Source organism: Zonotrichia albicollis, chromosome 10 (assembly GCF_047830755.1).
Source record: "Zonotrichia albicollis isolate bZonAlb1 chromosome 10, bZonAlb1.hap1, whole genome shotgun sequence".
NCBI lineage: Eukaryota > Metazoa > Chordata > Aves > Passeriformes > Passerellidae > Zonotrichia > Zonotrichia albicollis.
Window position 1 is genome coordinate 27,044,105 of NC_133828.1, and position 15,267 is coordinate 27,059,371.

Sequence of the window (15,267 nt, forward strand, 5' to 3'; positions counted from 1 at the left end):
CAGGAGCACACAGGCTTTGTGCACCGCCCCAGCTCCGCTCCTGCTGACATGGCTAAGCAATGATGTAATCACCAGGCCTGGGTCAGGGACACCATGGGATTTTGTGTGTCCTTAAGTAAATGTGTAACACAAAAGATATTAAGAGATGATGAGAAGAAAAACAGCACTGATGTCCTCCAGGCTAAAAGCCAAATTTCACTATCCATAATCTCCTTCTGACTTGTCACAGTCAGAAGGTCAAAATACATGTTTGTTTTCTCTGATTTTCATTATCCATACTGAAACACCTACATGACTTCAAATCAGTTTGGAGTAAATATTAACAGGGAATAAAACCCATAAAGTTATTTAAAAGACCCTTTGGATTACATGCACTTTTATTCCTTCAATCAGCCTGGGGCCTTGGATCCTTCTTCTCTATGCTGCATATTAACGCTTACCTGACAGGAGTGAGCCTTGCTGGGTGCTGCACAGTTCCAGGTCCTCGGTGGCTTGGACAATATTTAAATACAAAGTTATTAAAGATACCTGTTAGGCAATCTCTTTGAAGGAAAGCTCAGTAGTCTTGAAGATTAAGGGATCCTCTTTGGTAAAAAGTTTTTTTTTTTTTAAGTTTGGCATGAAAATCGAATAGGTCTTTGAAATGATTCTATCATGTGCCAGAGTGGCAGACCCCACATTCACAAGAATCTCATAAAAAGTGTGAAATAATGCCAAAAACTGTAACAGAGGAAAAACAATGTTCTATGGAAACTATAAAATCTGACAATAAGCTGGACATTATACTTCTGTTTCTTACTGCTCAGTATGAGAACAGCCTGACAAGATCCATAAATATTACAAGACTCATTTAAAAGGGCCTCAGTAATCGTGCAAGTACTTGCACAGAGACACAAACCTGACCTATTTATGAACTTCTGAGTGCTCTCCTGAGTCACTGAATATCACTGAACAGTAAAAGGTATCTTTCATCTAAGAGTTTCAAGACAGCAGCATATTATATTCCCTATTTCTTCAGTATTCAGCACTATTACTAGATATGTGAATTTACTAAATGAGATAGTTAAGTTGTAGTTAATTTAAAATGCAATCTATCAAAATCTGCAAATAATTCAAGATTAAATATTTATTTTTAAAATTACACCCTTACTTTAATATGGAAGGAAAAATTGCACTATGATAGTTTTAGGAAGTACATCTCCTAGTACAGCTTAAAAAAACTTTATCTTTTTCTATAATAGTAGTTGAGGAGGTAGGAAACATAATTTTATAAATTTGTTGGATTATTGCAATGAAAATCTGGTCAGCTGGGACCAAAAGGGCAATCCTGCAACCTTCTGCCAGGTGAAAGTCTTAGTCTATTTGACCTTTGACTAAAAATAATTTGATTAACAACGTAGTAAAAAACCCCAAACTATCTGAAAAACAATATTGATTAGTTATGGATTTTTGTAAATGTTCGCTGCCTAAAGACCAAATCTCAACTTTTTTTACTATATCCCATTTTTTTGTTGAGGTTAATTTATTTGAATTAAATACCAGATGAATTGGTTTATAGGATATGTCTATTATACCAATGACATTTAAGTTTTAAAATCAGGAAATGAATTGACCTTGAGCAGCATATGTACTCAAAATTTATAATTAAGAAGAATATTAATAATTTAATTTCATAAAATGAACAGCTGTTCTAGTTGATTGGAAACAGCTAAAAGTATAAAATGTATTTTATGAATGCAAAATTAAAAGTTAATTTTATTATGGAGTGCAATTTGGCAACTAGAAATAAATTCTTGAGATGTAAGCAATATATTTTTGTAATGCTCTACCTATACATCAGAAAGGTCACATGTATATTTAAATACCATATTACTAAAAAAGTTTAATGATTTCAGTTGAAAAGCTATCATATGATTTAGCTATTTACAGATGAGTATGAAGCAGCTATGATGCATTTATACTTCCTTTGCCCAATGAACTATTTAAAAGCTTTACAAAGAAATTGTTTTATTAAATAATTTTTATATTATAAACTGTTAGTTTCACTTACCTAAGTAAGTCTCCTAAGTCCTTAATTTTCTGCCTTATTTTTTGTGTGTGTGTGATTCTTAGAGGTTAAGATTTTCATTAGTATTTGACACTATGGGTTTTTGCTTAAGTACATTTCTCTCTCATGACAGGCTTTTAACTAATTTTCACTGTTTGTATTTTAACCTGTGCACTTTCAAGCTTTAATGTAGTCATTACACACATATACAAGGTGCATAGGCTGCAACACAACACCACTGTGGTGGTTTTTGGGTTTTTTTAGTAAATCAGATACCACCACCCCTTTGAAATGGTGCTGACACTGCCTGGGCTGCAGTCTTTTGCTTCAAACCTGGATTATTTGCAGGCTCATACTTAAGTGAGTGGTACAACTTTCAGTATTTCAGTACAGCTACGTCTTGTAGAATGAATAAGAACCCAAAATAGTCTGCTAGACCAGACAACATACATGCTTGGCAAATTCAGCATGTCATCAAACTGGAAAAAATCTTTCCATAAGGGTCCAGCTTAGAAGTCACCACATCTACCATTATCAAGCTAATTTCTAACCAAGCTAGTTACATCTGCTCTAAGAGGAACAGGTCTGTAGCTCTTAGGCTACACTTGCCCCAGAAGCCATCTAAGGCATTGCTTCAGCTCACACCAATCCTTCATCTAATACACTAATGTAATATTCCATCCAATACATTGATATTCCACCCAATACACTGATACTCATTCCATCCAATACACTGATACTCCATCTAATACACTAATACTTCATCTTCATCTTGGCACTCACTCAGCAGGAAAGGCCATTGCCATGAGGGAATTACTCTGTCCTGTAAGAGACCTCTCCTACGCCGGGATACTGTTGTTTCTCCTGTACTGCTACCAACAAAAGCACTTTCCACGACTCTCCATTTTAAATAGTTTTGATCCATACATAGAATTGAAAGACTATTTAGTGAAACAAACTCTCTTTTAAAGCAATCTGAAATTCTCTAACTCTACATTCTTAGTGTAACTTAATATCAATAAATGAATCAGATTGCCACTGTGTGCCATGAAACATTTAAAAAGCAAGAAACCCTTGCACAAACACATTTTAAAATTACAGAAACACTGCAATTCCTGATGAAATATTTCAATCCTCCATCAGTAGTAAACAGGGTGCACTTTTGTCTCAAAGATTTCTTTTACTAAGGACTTCTGGATCAGGTCCATAGTTTATTTCTTGCCTTGCTGTCCCTCCACCTGGACCACTAAAGACATCTTCTACTTAATATCCCTCAACCACACAATTCTGACACCTGAATCTTTGGCAAAGGAATGCCAACTGATGAAGCTAAACATATTCCTCTCAATGTTTTCTATAACACAACAGTTTATAGAAGATTCTTCAGTAGAAAAGAAAGATAGGTGCTTGGTTATTATATTCAGTAAGTTGACCCTAAGAACACGGTGTAGGAAATTAATTCAGAATAATAAATATTAAAATATTGTTAATGACCTGTACCATGGTAACTGTCCTTTAACTTCTCATTACTTCAGATATGAGGGTTCTCGTGCTATTGTCTCATCTCATTATTCCCCAGGAGAAGAGATTCTTGATAGTATTTGACATAGATACAAATACATTTGTTTTACATGTCCTGTCGTTCCAAACACTATTGAGCTGTATTTTTCCTTGATTCAGAAGTCCATGGCAAAGTGTATCTCTACCAAGATAGCAGTGCCAAAGCTTGCTTGGCACCTCCACCAGAGGATCTCACCTGAAGCAGAACAGTTCCAGATTAGCCCTGGTGAAGTTTCGAAGGCACTTTTTATTTCACTGTCTCATTAGGTAATCAGAAAATAAAGCTGATGTTGTAAAAATATAAGGAGCAAATAAGTAGAATTCTCAATGTTAGAATGCAAAATTCAGCAAATCACTGATCAGGTTGCCCAGTTTGTTTAGTTACAGAGATTTCAATTTAAAAAATAAATAGGGATCTCGCTGCAGTAAGAAAAGTTATTATTTTAAAAGAAATACGTCTATACTTACATGATGCCCAGTGAGAGATAAGAAACCCTAAAGGCTGTCACTATCTTCTAGATACTTCTAAACACAGTTTTGTGCCAAGGGTCCTCCCCTTTGCAGGACAGAGACTGCCATTTTGTTGTACTGGCAGGGTAACACGTGTCTCAGCCCCTCAAGCGTGCAGCTTTACAGGAAGTTAACATTCGGGAAGCTTGTTTTAGCTCTGCTGTGCCACAGGAGCTCAGGCTGGCAGTGACTGTCTGGGGCTGGCCCTGTGGCCTGGACCTCTCTGAGAAGGGGCATCACTAACACTGACTGCTGTCCACTTCTGCACAAATATAAATCCCGGTCTTAGAACTTGACCTATATGTTCATTCCCAGTACTGGCACCATGCATTTCACTTTTTTCCCTCGGCTTCATGTGTGGGAAACAAAATATTGAAAATAATTTAAAAAACCTAAACCTAAACCCAACCCACCAACCAAAGGCATCAGACACACCCGTCCGAAGCAGCTCCCGGGATTTAAAAGTGTTTACCATGAGCAGCTCTCGGGTCACCGTGCGCTGAGCTCCGCTCGGCCGCCGCGATGGAGCCGGGGCCGGAGCGGGCCCGCCGCCTCAGCGGGAAATGGCGGGAAGGCGGCGGCCGCGCGCGGAGCCCCCGGGAAAGGATCAAACGAGACCGACGCGGCGGGACCGTCCCTGCTGACCCCGGTGTGAACGTGTTTATTTCACGCTGCGGTCGCGGGTCGCTTTACAGAAACATCTCATGCTAGACCCCGCGCGGGGTCGAAGACGGAGGGGAACACGTGTATTCAAACGTAACTATTAAATAACCTGTACACAAAACTTCAGTCTGTTACCCTGAAAGCACGAAGGCCGAGCCCCAGCACGGCCACACCGGCGCTGTCACCTCACCCCGAGGTGTCTGTAAGCCTCGACCCCCGCGGCCGGCCCGCTCGTGCCCCAGTGCCCGGCTCCCCCCCTCAGCCGCGCTCCAGAGCGGCCACGGCCCCGGGGCCCTGTGAGCGTCCAGTCCTGGGCCTGAGGGTCCGCGGGGGCCGCCCCCAGCCGGGGTACTGCTCGACGTGCCCGGCGAGAGTCCGAGAGCCAGCCGCCCTCTCCCCGCCGCCCTGCCCCCGGCGGAGAAACGCCTCCCGGCCCGGGTCCCGCCGCGGCTCGGCTCGGCTCGGCCCGCGGAGGCAGCAGCCACCGGCTGTCCCGGCGGTCACAGGTCGCGGCTGTCCTCCCGCTTGACGCCGTCCGCCGCCGCCTTCAGCTTCTTGTTCTGGTGGGTCTTGACGTGCTTGGCCAGGTGGTCGCTGCGCATGAAGCGCTTCCCGCACTCGGGGCAGACGAAGCGCTTCTCGCCCGTGTGAGTCCGCAGGTGCCGCTGCAGCTCGTCGGAGCGGGTGAAGCTCTTCCCGCAGAAGAGCCAGTTGCAGACGAAGGGCCGCTCGCCCGTGTGCCAGCGCAGGTGCGCCTTCAGGTGCGAGGTCTTGCCGTACACCTTGCCGCAGCCGGGGATGTGGCAGATGTGCTGCTTCTTCTTGCCCGGCTCCGCCTCAGGGGCGCTGCCCGCGGCCGACTGGCAGTTGGGGCAGCGGCAGCGGCGGCACCTCCTGGCCGTTGCCGCCAGGGGAGACTTGGTTTGCAGCAGGGCGGCGATCTGCGTCTGGTACTGAGCGAAGTCCGAGTGCCCCAGCACCAGGCTCCGCGGCAGCGCCGCCGCTGCGGGGAAGCGGTGGCCGCAGCCGCCCGGGGCGCTGGCCTGCTGGATGCTCCACCAGGGGATGTCCTCGGGCGGCGGGTTGGGCGACAGTTGCCGGCAGGGCTGGGCGGGCGGCAGCAGGTTGGAGTACCCGGGCGGCAGGGCGGCCTGGGCGGCGTAGGGGACGTAGGCGGGCGGGCAGCTGGACGGCAGGGCGGCCATAGAGGAGGGCAGCATCTTGACGGGGGAGAACTCGTAGGGATAGGAGGGGTCAGCCGGGGGGGTGAGAGGCAGTTCGTGAGAACCCCCGAAGGAGGGTTGCAGGTGGTTCTTCTGAGGGGTCAACCCCAAGCTGGGATGCGGCGGCGGCAGCCCTCCCGGGGAGTGCGCTGGCATCTCGCCGCTCCACGGGTGGAAGATCCTAGAGGGGGATCCCAGCGTCGGGTCGTAGGAGACCGGCAGGAAATCCGAGGGCGCTGCGCCCGGCTGCCCGATTCGGCTACAAGTAGCGGCCAGAAGCGCCAGGGGCGAGTGCTTGGCCAAGTCTGGGGAGGCGCTGGGGGTGCGGTCCTGCGCAGGAACGGGAGGGAGGGGAGAAGGGAAGGAGGGAAGAGAGCGCGTTACTCGCCGCCCGCAGACACCGGCCTGCGAGAAACTTCCCGCACCACTGCCCGTGCTTGGCTGGGGCCGGCCCGCCGCTACCCGCACGGCCGGTAAACTTTCCCAAAACAATGCGCACCCAGAGGGCAGGACGTGCCCGGCCCCCCCGCTCCGCCCAGAGACCGGTCCCGCCTGCGGCCGCCGCTGCCGGCCCCGCCGCCGCTCCTTGGCCGGGGAAGCAACCGCTGTGGGCAGGGAGGCAGCCCCCGCGCCCCCCACACCCCTTGCCACGGAGCACTGCCTGGAGTTACCTACAGGCTGCTAGCGGGAGAGGGAAGTTCCAAGCCCGAGAAGCCCGAGCCCGGCCTCCTACCACCGCGGGGTCCCCACCTACCTCTGCGGGCCGCCCGCCGGGAAAAGCCCCGGGAGGGAGGCGGCTGACGCCAGCTGCCCCCGCGCAATGTGGGTCACAACCGTGGGACTCGGCGCAGTTCGAGGAAGACCGGGTGCGGGTACTGACCTGGAGGAAAGCCTGGAGGGAATCGTTCCGGAGGACTGCCACCGCGGCCATGGCTACTGCGCCCGGGGCGAAGGGAAGGCGCCGGGGCACTGCCGAGGCATGAGGACGCCAAGGGGAAGACGAGAAGCTGCCCAGTTTCCTTCTCTCTCCCCCTCTCTCTCCCTTTCCTTCTGATCTCTTCGCCTCCGTGCGCGTCCCACCCCCCCGCGCTGCGCGATCTCCGCGGACTGTCTGACTGCGCCAGGATCACCTCCAAGAATTTGATAAGGACTTTGCCGGGCCGCCAACCAGTCAGAGGGAAGATTTATGGCTTTGAAGTTTGCCGCTACCCAATCATCAAAGAATAGCGGCTCTTTCAGAAGCGAAAGCAAATCCTTTGAATCCACAAAGCTCCTATGGTGTGTTTGTTGGTCTGGATAAAAGAACTGATTATTAGGGGGGATGGGAAGGGAGGAGATAAAGGCGGGACAATTAATGAAGTAATCACTATGTGGGAAATGTATATACACAAATAATTGGATTTTCTTGATCAAAGGACCCCTTACCGCCTAGAGACCCTCGCGTTGGATGTGCAAGACACTGGATCTCCCCTCTTTTTTTTTTTTTTTTTTTTTTTTTTGCAATTAAATTTGTGGCAGAGCCCTAAAGTGACAACGCGTCTTTGTTATCGCTCGAGGAATCTGCCTCCGGATTCCTCTGATAGTGTTTAAAGACTGAAGGTAACATGGCACATGGAGTTCACCTGGTCGGGGCTGGTCGATCCCAGCAGTAAAACTTCCCTGGAGTAATTGTCGGTGGTTCCTCCCCGCTCCCTCCCTCCGCCCGCCCTTCCCCCGAGGCTGGGGGGTATGCCCTCGATATGACTCGGCAAATAACCGCGCATTTTCTCCTCTGGTAGCTGAACTTGTTTCACTTCTCTCAGCCGGCATTGCCCCCTTGTTACCGGGAGCCCCCGCCTGGCGCGGGGCCAGGCCAGGCGCCCAGCCGGGCCCGGGGAGGAGCAGCGGGCTGCCACCAGCAGCAAGCGTTCTCTCAGACAGACACACCGACAAACCGGGCAGCCGGGAAACAGAAGGGAAAAGTTTCCTCTTCCCTAGCGGGAGCCGAGTGTTAGAGACATGATTTCTTTAAATGAAGACCGGAGTCTCTCTTGGCGGGCCTGCCGAGCCGGCCTGTCTTGCGCCGGCGGGGAGTGGAGATCGGGGTGGCTCCTCGGGAGCGCGAACGCTGCTATCGGGTCTCTGCCTCCCCTGCTCTCTCACCTCCTGCCCCAAAGACAAAGTCGGTCCCAAGAGCTTTGTTACTTCATCCCGCACCTTTCGGCCTCTGTCTATACATCTCTATACGCATGTGTGTCTGAAGGATCTAACCTGCCTTGCGTTCGACCATGTGTGAGGCTATTGACCCTCTAACCAGCACCAGGCACATCTGGGTCACAGCTTGCCGCCACCGTCGGCTGCTGAGCTCAGTGGGCTGCAGAGCTGGCGGGCCCCCTCGCATGTGCCGCCCAGCAAGGGCCAGGCGGGGCCCCGCGCCTCTCCGCGGGCCCGCTCAGCTCCGCGCTCCGCCGGGGGCCCTGGAAACGCGCTCCTCTCCTCCCCGCTTCCCCATCTGCTCCGAGGCCATCGCAAACGCTGGCCTGTTTGGCCAGGTACCAAACCAGGACGTTCATCTCCGTTTTGAGGAGGTGGGGGTACCCTTTCGGGCAGATGCCGGCTGGCTCTGGTCCTCCGGAGCTGTTTGCACAGGTAACTCGATCCTCCCCGCAGTCGCTGGGTTCAATTGTATTCGCACCGCCACTGAAGTCTCTTTAAACGCCAGCACACAGAGATCTTTATCTGCCTTTCCTGTGGAAACAATCACTGTCCGCTCAAAGACTTTCAAGAGTTGTAGGGCTTGAATTAGATCGGTTTCTTTGAAGGGATTAAAGTGCCAAGTCCTCTCCCACGGCTCCATATTGAGTCCCGGGGAGAAATAAAACCTCGACCCCATGTAACACTACGCAGCAGCCATATCAAACTCTTCCCATGTGCCAGGTAACCGCTTCACCAGGTTGGCAACAGGAAGACAAGGGTCCCGCATCCAGCGCTTTTACCACGCACTGATGCATCGAGGCAAGGTTCGTCGCTGCGGCAGGACCCCGCGGCCGGGCAGCAGCTCCCGCCGGGGCGTGAGGCTGCGGACGATAGGGCTCCCCATCCGCCTGCAGGGGTGCGGAGCTCAGGGGGTCCGGCACCTCCATCCACCACACACGAACCCCTCCCAGCACCGCCGCTGAGCGATCCGCCGGGGGCTGCGCCGCGTCAACACGGGACATGGCGGCTAACGGGGAAGCACGGCGAGCCCCGGCCGACAGCGCGGCCGGCAACACGCACACAGGCACTGCCCCGCGCACCCCAGCCCGCAGCCTCGGGTGCCCCCCGCTCACTGCCACGCTCCAGCCGCGCCCCTAGAGCCGCCTCGGGGCAGGAGCGCACTTGCTGTCGGCCCTAGTCTAAGCTGCAGCTGGGGCAGCCGGAGCCGAGGGGGAGCCCCCGTGGGGAGCCCGACCCGCACCTCGGCTGCCCGGAGGAGCAATAACTCGCTAGACGAGCGGAACGGCGGCGCTCGCGCTTGCGTTGTCCCTAAACCTCCGTATCCCCAAACTTATGTCAAACCCAGAGATATGCGAGATGCCCGATTTAACCCCTACCTCAATTTTTGTTAATTAGTTTTACCTAGTAATTGCTAGATAAATACTCAGAACAATGTTTCTAAAGGAAATGAGAGGAGATAGGTAGATCAGGAGACACTGAACATCCCGAGGTTCCCTCCATTCTCTAAAGTACGGTATTTCCCCAGATATCTCGACGAACCAAAATGATTTGTCAAGTTGCAAAAAAGTTAGTGGAAAACTGGATAAGTTTCTATAAAGCTGCCACACTACAAATGCCATAAATCTGCATCCAAGAAAGTACATTACCTAAAAATCGAGAATAAATTCTCATTTCTGGAAGAAACCAATGGGCTGAAAAATGAAGTGGTGCAGTCATAATTTTCTGTACAAATAATTAGTGTTCAAACTCGGAGCATTTCAGTCTCCTGAAATGTATTCTTAATGAAGTGATGTTCAGAGCTGTCATTAAAAATGCAGGGCTGGAAGATCAAAGTACAATATTTATTTTAGAAATTTGTTTCAGTTATCAGGAGATACAGGTATCAAGGCCAAGTGTCAATTCAGTTACACAAAGCACGATTTCCATGAGAAATGGGCTGCCGCTACGTCCTAGTGTAAAGCAAAGGGACACCAGAGCCGAGTTGCAGCGCGGGAGGAGGCGCGGGGCCGGGGGCTGCTCCTGGGGCCGCAGCCGGGCCAGGGCAGCTCGGAGAGCGGCGCTGAACAGCACAGCCCTGCGTGGGGCTCTGGCCCGCAGCCCAAGGGGCCAGTCCCCAGCGGCGGGGCTGCAGGGGCCGGAGCAGCTCTTGGGCCCGCCGGGGAGGCAGGGCAGCGCCGTGGGCAGCCCGGCGGCCCGGAGGCAGAGCCGGAGCCTGAACTGCTCCAGCCACGGGGCTGAGGCGCAGGGGGCTCCCAGAGCACCGCTGCCTCCATGGGACCCTGCCTGCTACGGCGGGTGGCGAGACCCCTACCGCCCCCGGGGTCAGAGGGGCTCAGACGGCACTGGGCTGCATGGCTGCTGTCGGTTTAGCACAGCACGTGTAAATCACGAGTCGCCATCACCGTTTCTTAGATAGGTGTCTTAAAAATCAGGATTTTTCAGATCCAGGTATCCCAGATTGGCTGTACCACCATGCAGGGCTCTGTGGACCTTGGTTTGAATGCAGGCAGCCTACCTGGAATAACAGCTGCTTGCATGGCAGTGGTGCCCTTCATGGTTTCTGCTGTGCCTCTGACTTCAGGGCCCCAAGTACCTCATCCTGGAGCCTACCCCACAGCCTGTCCCAGTGATGGCTCACACTGCCACAGCCAGGTCCTCTCATGACACTCACTTCTCCAAAGTCATCTGCAGTCATCTGCCTTGACCTGCCCCCCATAATCAAACTTTGATGGGCTCTGGCCACCTGCCTGTCCACAGCCTGGGGTTCCTGCATTGCTTTCCACTAAACACTGCTCTTTAGCAATTGTGACAAAGAATCAGAGACAGGATCATTTTAAAGTGAACAGCTGCATTAACATTGAGCCAAACCTCCTAGTCAAGTTGTCCATCAGAGTGGCAAAATTTAAACCTGAAAAAGCTTTAATAAGCTTGCTCCAGAAGGCAATGTCTTCACACCATCCCTCATTTTTTTCTGGTTTAAAGATGTACTAACAGAAACCACCCATCCACAACAGCAAGAAGTTTCACCAGAAGGTAAACTACCCTAGGTATATAGCTTCAGGCACATGTGGATACACTGTCAATAGTTCTGAGTTAGATGCCATTAATACTATTTTTATTTACTTCAGCATATTCACATTTTTACAGTAGACAACATGACTGGCATAAGATGAGGAATAACCAGTTCACACAGTGTAATTTGAACAACAGTAAACATTAAAAAGTGCTATGGTATCGCCTGCTTTTTTTCCTGTCCTTTAGGGAAAACCACAAAATTCTAGACAAGATTGGCACATGTTAAGGCATATTTAGGATTTAAAAGCTTGCCTCAACGTTTCCCAGTGTAGGTGTAGATTTGACAAAGATTAATAGAGGATTTCCCAAACTTCTGAAAGCTGAGTTGCCCTTTATGAGAAGTAGAACAAGTTTCATGCCTCACAAAGTTTAATGCCTCACAAAACTGTTGTCAAAGTTTTAAATATCTTAATGTATTCATCTTCTGCTCCATCCTTGGCTGGCCCTTTGTGATTTTTCCTCCTGTCTTGGGGAACAATGGTGAACATTTCTGGATATACTTCCTTCCCTGGCTTCCATATTTAAAAAAAGGAATCAGACTCTTAATCATAACAATACTGAAAGTGTTATTCTTGGCTCTACTTGGAATGCCTGGGACACTTTTAGTTCAAGATGATAATTTCAAATTTTCTGGAAATGCTCTCTGCCTCTGGCATACATGGCTGCATTTTCGTCACAGCTCTAACAGCTAGAAATGGACTCCTACAAAACAGAAAGCAAGCCAAGACTCTGGTGAGCAGCTGAAAATGATCTGCTGTGTGCATCCTGCTTGTTCTCTTCTTTGGGGAAACACTAGGTAAAAAAAGCCTCTGTATTTTTGATGGAATGCATTTGGGGAAGACTGGACGGGAACTTTTAATTTTATGACTACAGATACACACAGCTAATTTTTTTTTTTTTACATTGCAGTTAGTATAGAATGAAAAAGTAGTTAAATTGTTATTTACTTCCTCTTAACTACAGAGAGTATATTATCTAAAAATTTGTCTCATGATAATTAGTTTTAGTTACTTAGTATACTTATTGACAAATTAAACAGCTGTCTGTGTCTATACAGTGTTAGAACTGGAAACAGCACAAAGTTTATCCAGAAAGATCATTGTTTAACCTACACATAAATACTGGATGATCACATGGCTGCCACATTGCTGTTGATTTGGCTGAGTGGATCAATCCAACACTGTAAAAATACACCTGTTATTTAACAAACTCATGCTGTAATTTTAAAACCTTTTGGTAGATAAAACAGTAAGTAGTTTCTAATGGCAGTATATTTCAATATTTCAAGAAGCACTTTTGAAATAACCCACTCTTCAAGGACTACTGAACAAGAACATATAAAAATGTCCATAATCTTTATTATAAGGGGCAAGAGCTCTACATAAACTCTTCAACAACTTCACTTTAGTTGGGGGGAAAAGCCCAGAGATATGAAGAAAAAGCCTAATAGTTGCATTTTGAGGATCAAAACACAGACACAGGTATGGTACATGACTGGGATTAAAGGTGTCTCAGGAAAGAGATATTGTCTTCACCCTATGGGAGAGAATCTGAAAACCCTCTCTGTATAATGCTTTCAAGGTAGGTTTTTCCAGTTACGCATACATATTAGTGAAAGGCAGCCTATAAACCATGACATAGGTGAGTGCCTCCAACAGGGGGAGAGTTTTTGAACAGCACCTGCAAAAATTAGATTTCTAAACTGAGGTGTTTTGTTTTAAATGCCAGTCTTATTGACTACCACCAGAGGTTCAGGATCCCATGAAATATTGAGGAAAATTAAATTACAATTCTGAAATTACTTATCTCTCCCTAGCTGAACAGTGCTCTCATAGACTGGCAGAAAAGTCTTTTCAGGAAAGAGTGTACAGTATGTTTCTGTGTCATTTCATAAATTGATGCCTTAAGTGGAGCAGAATAATACATAAATAGTTAAATGCATAAATTACATTACCTACCCAAATAAAAATTTCCCTCCTTCCAATTCTGAAAATTAAAATACCATCAATAAAATTATTTCAAACGTATTTCAAATACACAATATTTTTACTATGCTTTCCATCTTCATAGAACTACAAAAAGGTGAAGTCATTCTAACCATACTCTTACATGCCAGAGTCAGCTTCCTTCCCCTTCTTTACAAGGTGAATGACCCTTGCCATACACACAACTGCTCCAGGTTTGAAAAGAGGAGCTCCTTGCCTCAGTTCTGCACATGGATTATGAGGCTGCTCCCCACCAAACACTTGAACATCTTACCCCAGCTCAGCTGAAACTCAGGAGTATTGGCTGAGGTGTGCACCTTCTGCTGGCTGGCTGGCCATGCCAATGAGAAAGCAAAAAACCCTAACCTGGGAATAAATCACCTCTCACTTCAGTCTTCAATCAGCTCCTATTGCTCAGGGCCAAACAGCTTGACCAGCTGTTTGAGAACCCAGACAAGATGAGGAGAAAGGATATTCTCCTCAAAGATAAGTGTATCAGCACGGCCATGACTCATGAACCAGTCTAATGAACCGTATAATTTTTCCCACACTTCTGGAACCTCTGAGACAGAGAGAGAAAAAAGATAAGATCTTCAAATTGTTACATTTTTGGGCTTTTCTCCCTCAGTAAATCTCATACTTCTATTTTCCTACTACATGAAGAAAACTCACATAATCTACTGGCATTGAGCTGACATAAACACATATTACACATGAAAGAAAGAAGAGTACATGGCAAAACACAGATACTGCAACAAAGTGGAAATTTATTAGTCTAAATTACCTCATTCTTATGCCTGGAAATAGGAATGAGACTATGATGCTGCAGTGCTAGCACTCCAATGCCTAAATGATACAGAAATCTGCAACTGAAAACCACTGACTGCTTCTTAGGAGGTCACAATAAACCACAAAGAACTATTTTCCAAATTTTTTGTCTTAAAAAGAAACTTGGAGAAAAATCCAAATGCCAAGTCATGCAATTTAATCTGTAATCAGGCTAACTTTATAAAATACTGCCATTCTTATCAATGCACAATGGGGCTGAAAAATAATATTCTGTCAAGATTCTTACAGAAGGCACTGGAGTAGATGCCCAGAAAAACTGAATTGGGCTCATGATTTACTAATTTTTTTCTACTTCCATTGCTACACATGCTAAGTGTACTTGGCACACGGAGTGATTCAAAAAGAAGCTGCTCTGTAGTGCCAGTGATTCTCTTTAATGAGATACAGTTATCAGTTGATTTATGAATTTCTGCTGCCTGTTCTCATTAAGGGTAAGGTAATTTGCATTCTAGAAGTAAGACTGTTTACAAGAGAACACAGTAATCAAAATCCCTCTAAATAAAGTTTTAGAAATGTACACAGTGAGGCTAGAGGTAGTTCTAGGAATGTGCATAACTTTATCCACTAAACTCTATTGCAAAGACTCAAGAGAAGGTGTTACATCTCCAGTTTTATCTAGTTTTCCAAATTAGTATAGCATTCATCTCAGGAATTTAATATGGAAAGAGACAAAATGAACTTTCTGCTTGAGCCTTCTGATACCCTGGTGACCTCCTCCTCCTGGGAGATCCTATGCTGTTAATTTAGATACCATATGCCTCACTGGTCATCAATTCAACTGCTGCTCTCTGTGTTAGAGCCTTCACAGGATCTTGATCACACTGCCTAGAAAACTAATAATTTCCTCTACCTACTGTTGCTCTACCAGTCAGACAAGCTCCAGCTGATCAGTATTTTCTTATAAATACTTAGAAATAGCACAATCTAGTCTGCTTTGTTCTTTCTTTTGGTATATGCTTCTGCACTATAATTTAGACACTATTTGCAGTGCTCCAAAGTACAGCATCAACAACTGGAAGACAGCAGAGGAGGAATGTAGGAAAAACAGAGCTGCACACACTCTGAACTAACACTGGTCAGATGTCTGAATGTAGCCCAGCATTTTGGCAGCAGTCAGAAGCAAAAGCCTAACCATCTAGGTGGAGAGAAAAGGTAACCT

At 47.5% G+C, this 15,267-nt stretch overlaps 2 protein-coding genes across 4 annotated transcripts in view; both read right to left on the minus strand.

Annotated features, from left to right (window-relative positions):
* Positions 1-15,267, minus strand: part of MYO3B (myosin IIIB) — a 236,679-nt gene that overhangs the window by 17,414 nt on the left and 203,998 nt on the right. The window contains exon 35 of one of the 3 annotated variants that reach the window (XM_074548516.1): positions 7,982-8,730. The exons of the other annotated variants lie outside the window; for them this stretch is intronic. The gene's annotated coding sequence lies outside the window, so the exon portion shown is untranslated. Of the gene's footprint in view, positions 1-7,981; positions 8,731-15,267 lie in introns of those variants that run through there. 3 annotated transcript variants of the gene reach the window in all.
* SP5 (Sp5 transcription factor) lies at positions 1,787-7,261 on the minus strand. Its single transcript, XM_074548533.1, has 2 exons — positions 6,884-7,261; positions 1,787-6,333 (listed from the first exon to the last, which is right to left on the minus strand). The coding sequence occupies exons 1-2, from the start codon at positions 6,932-6,934 to the stop codon at positions 5,281-5,283; spliced, it is 1,104 nt and encodes a 367-aa protein (XP_074404634.1). The 5' UTR covers positions 6,935-7,261; the 3' UTR covers positions 1,787-5,280.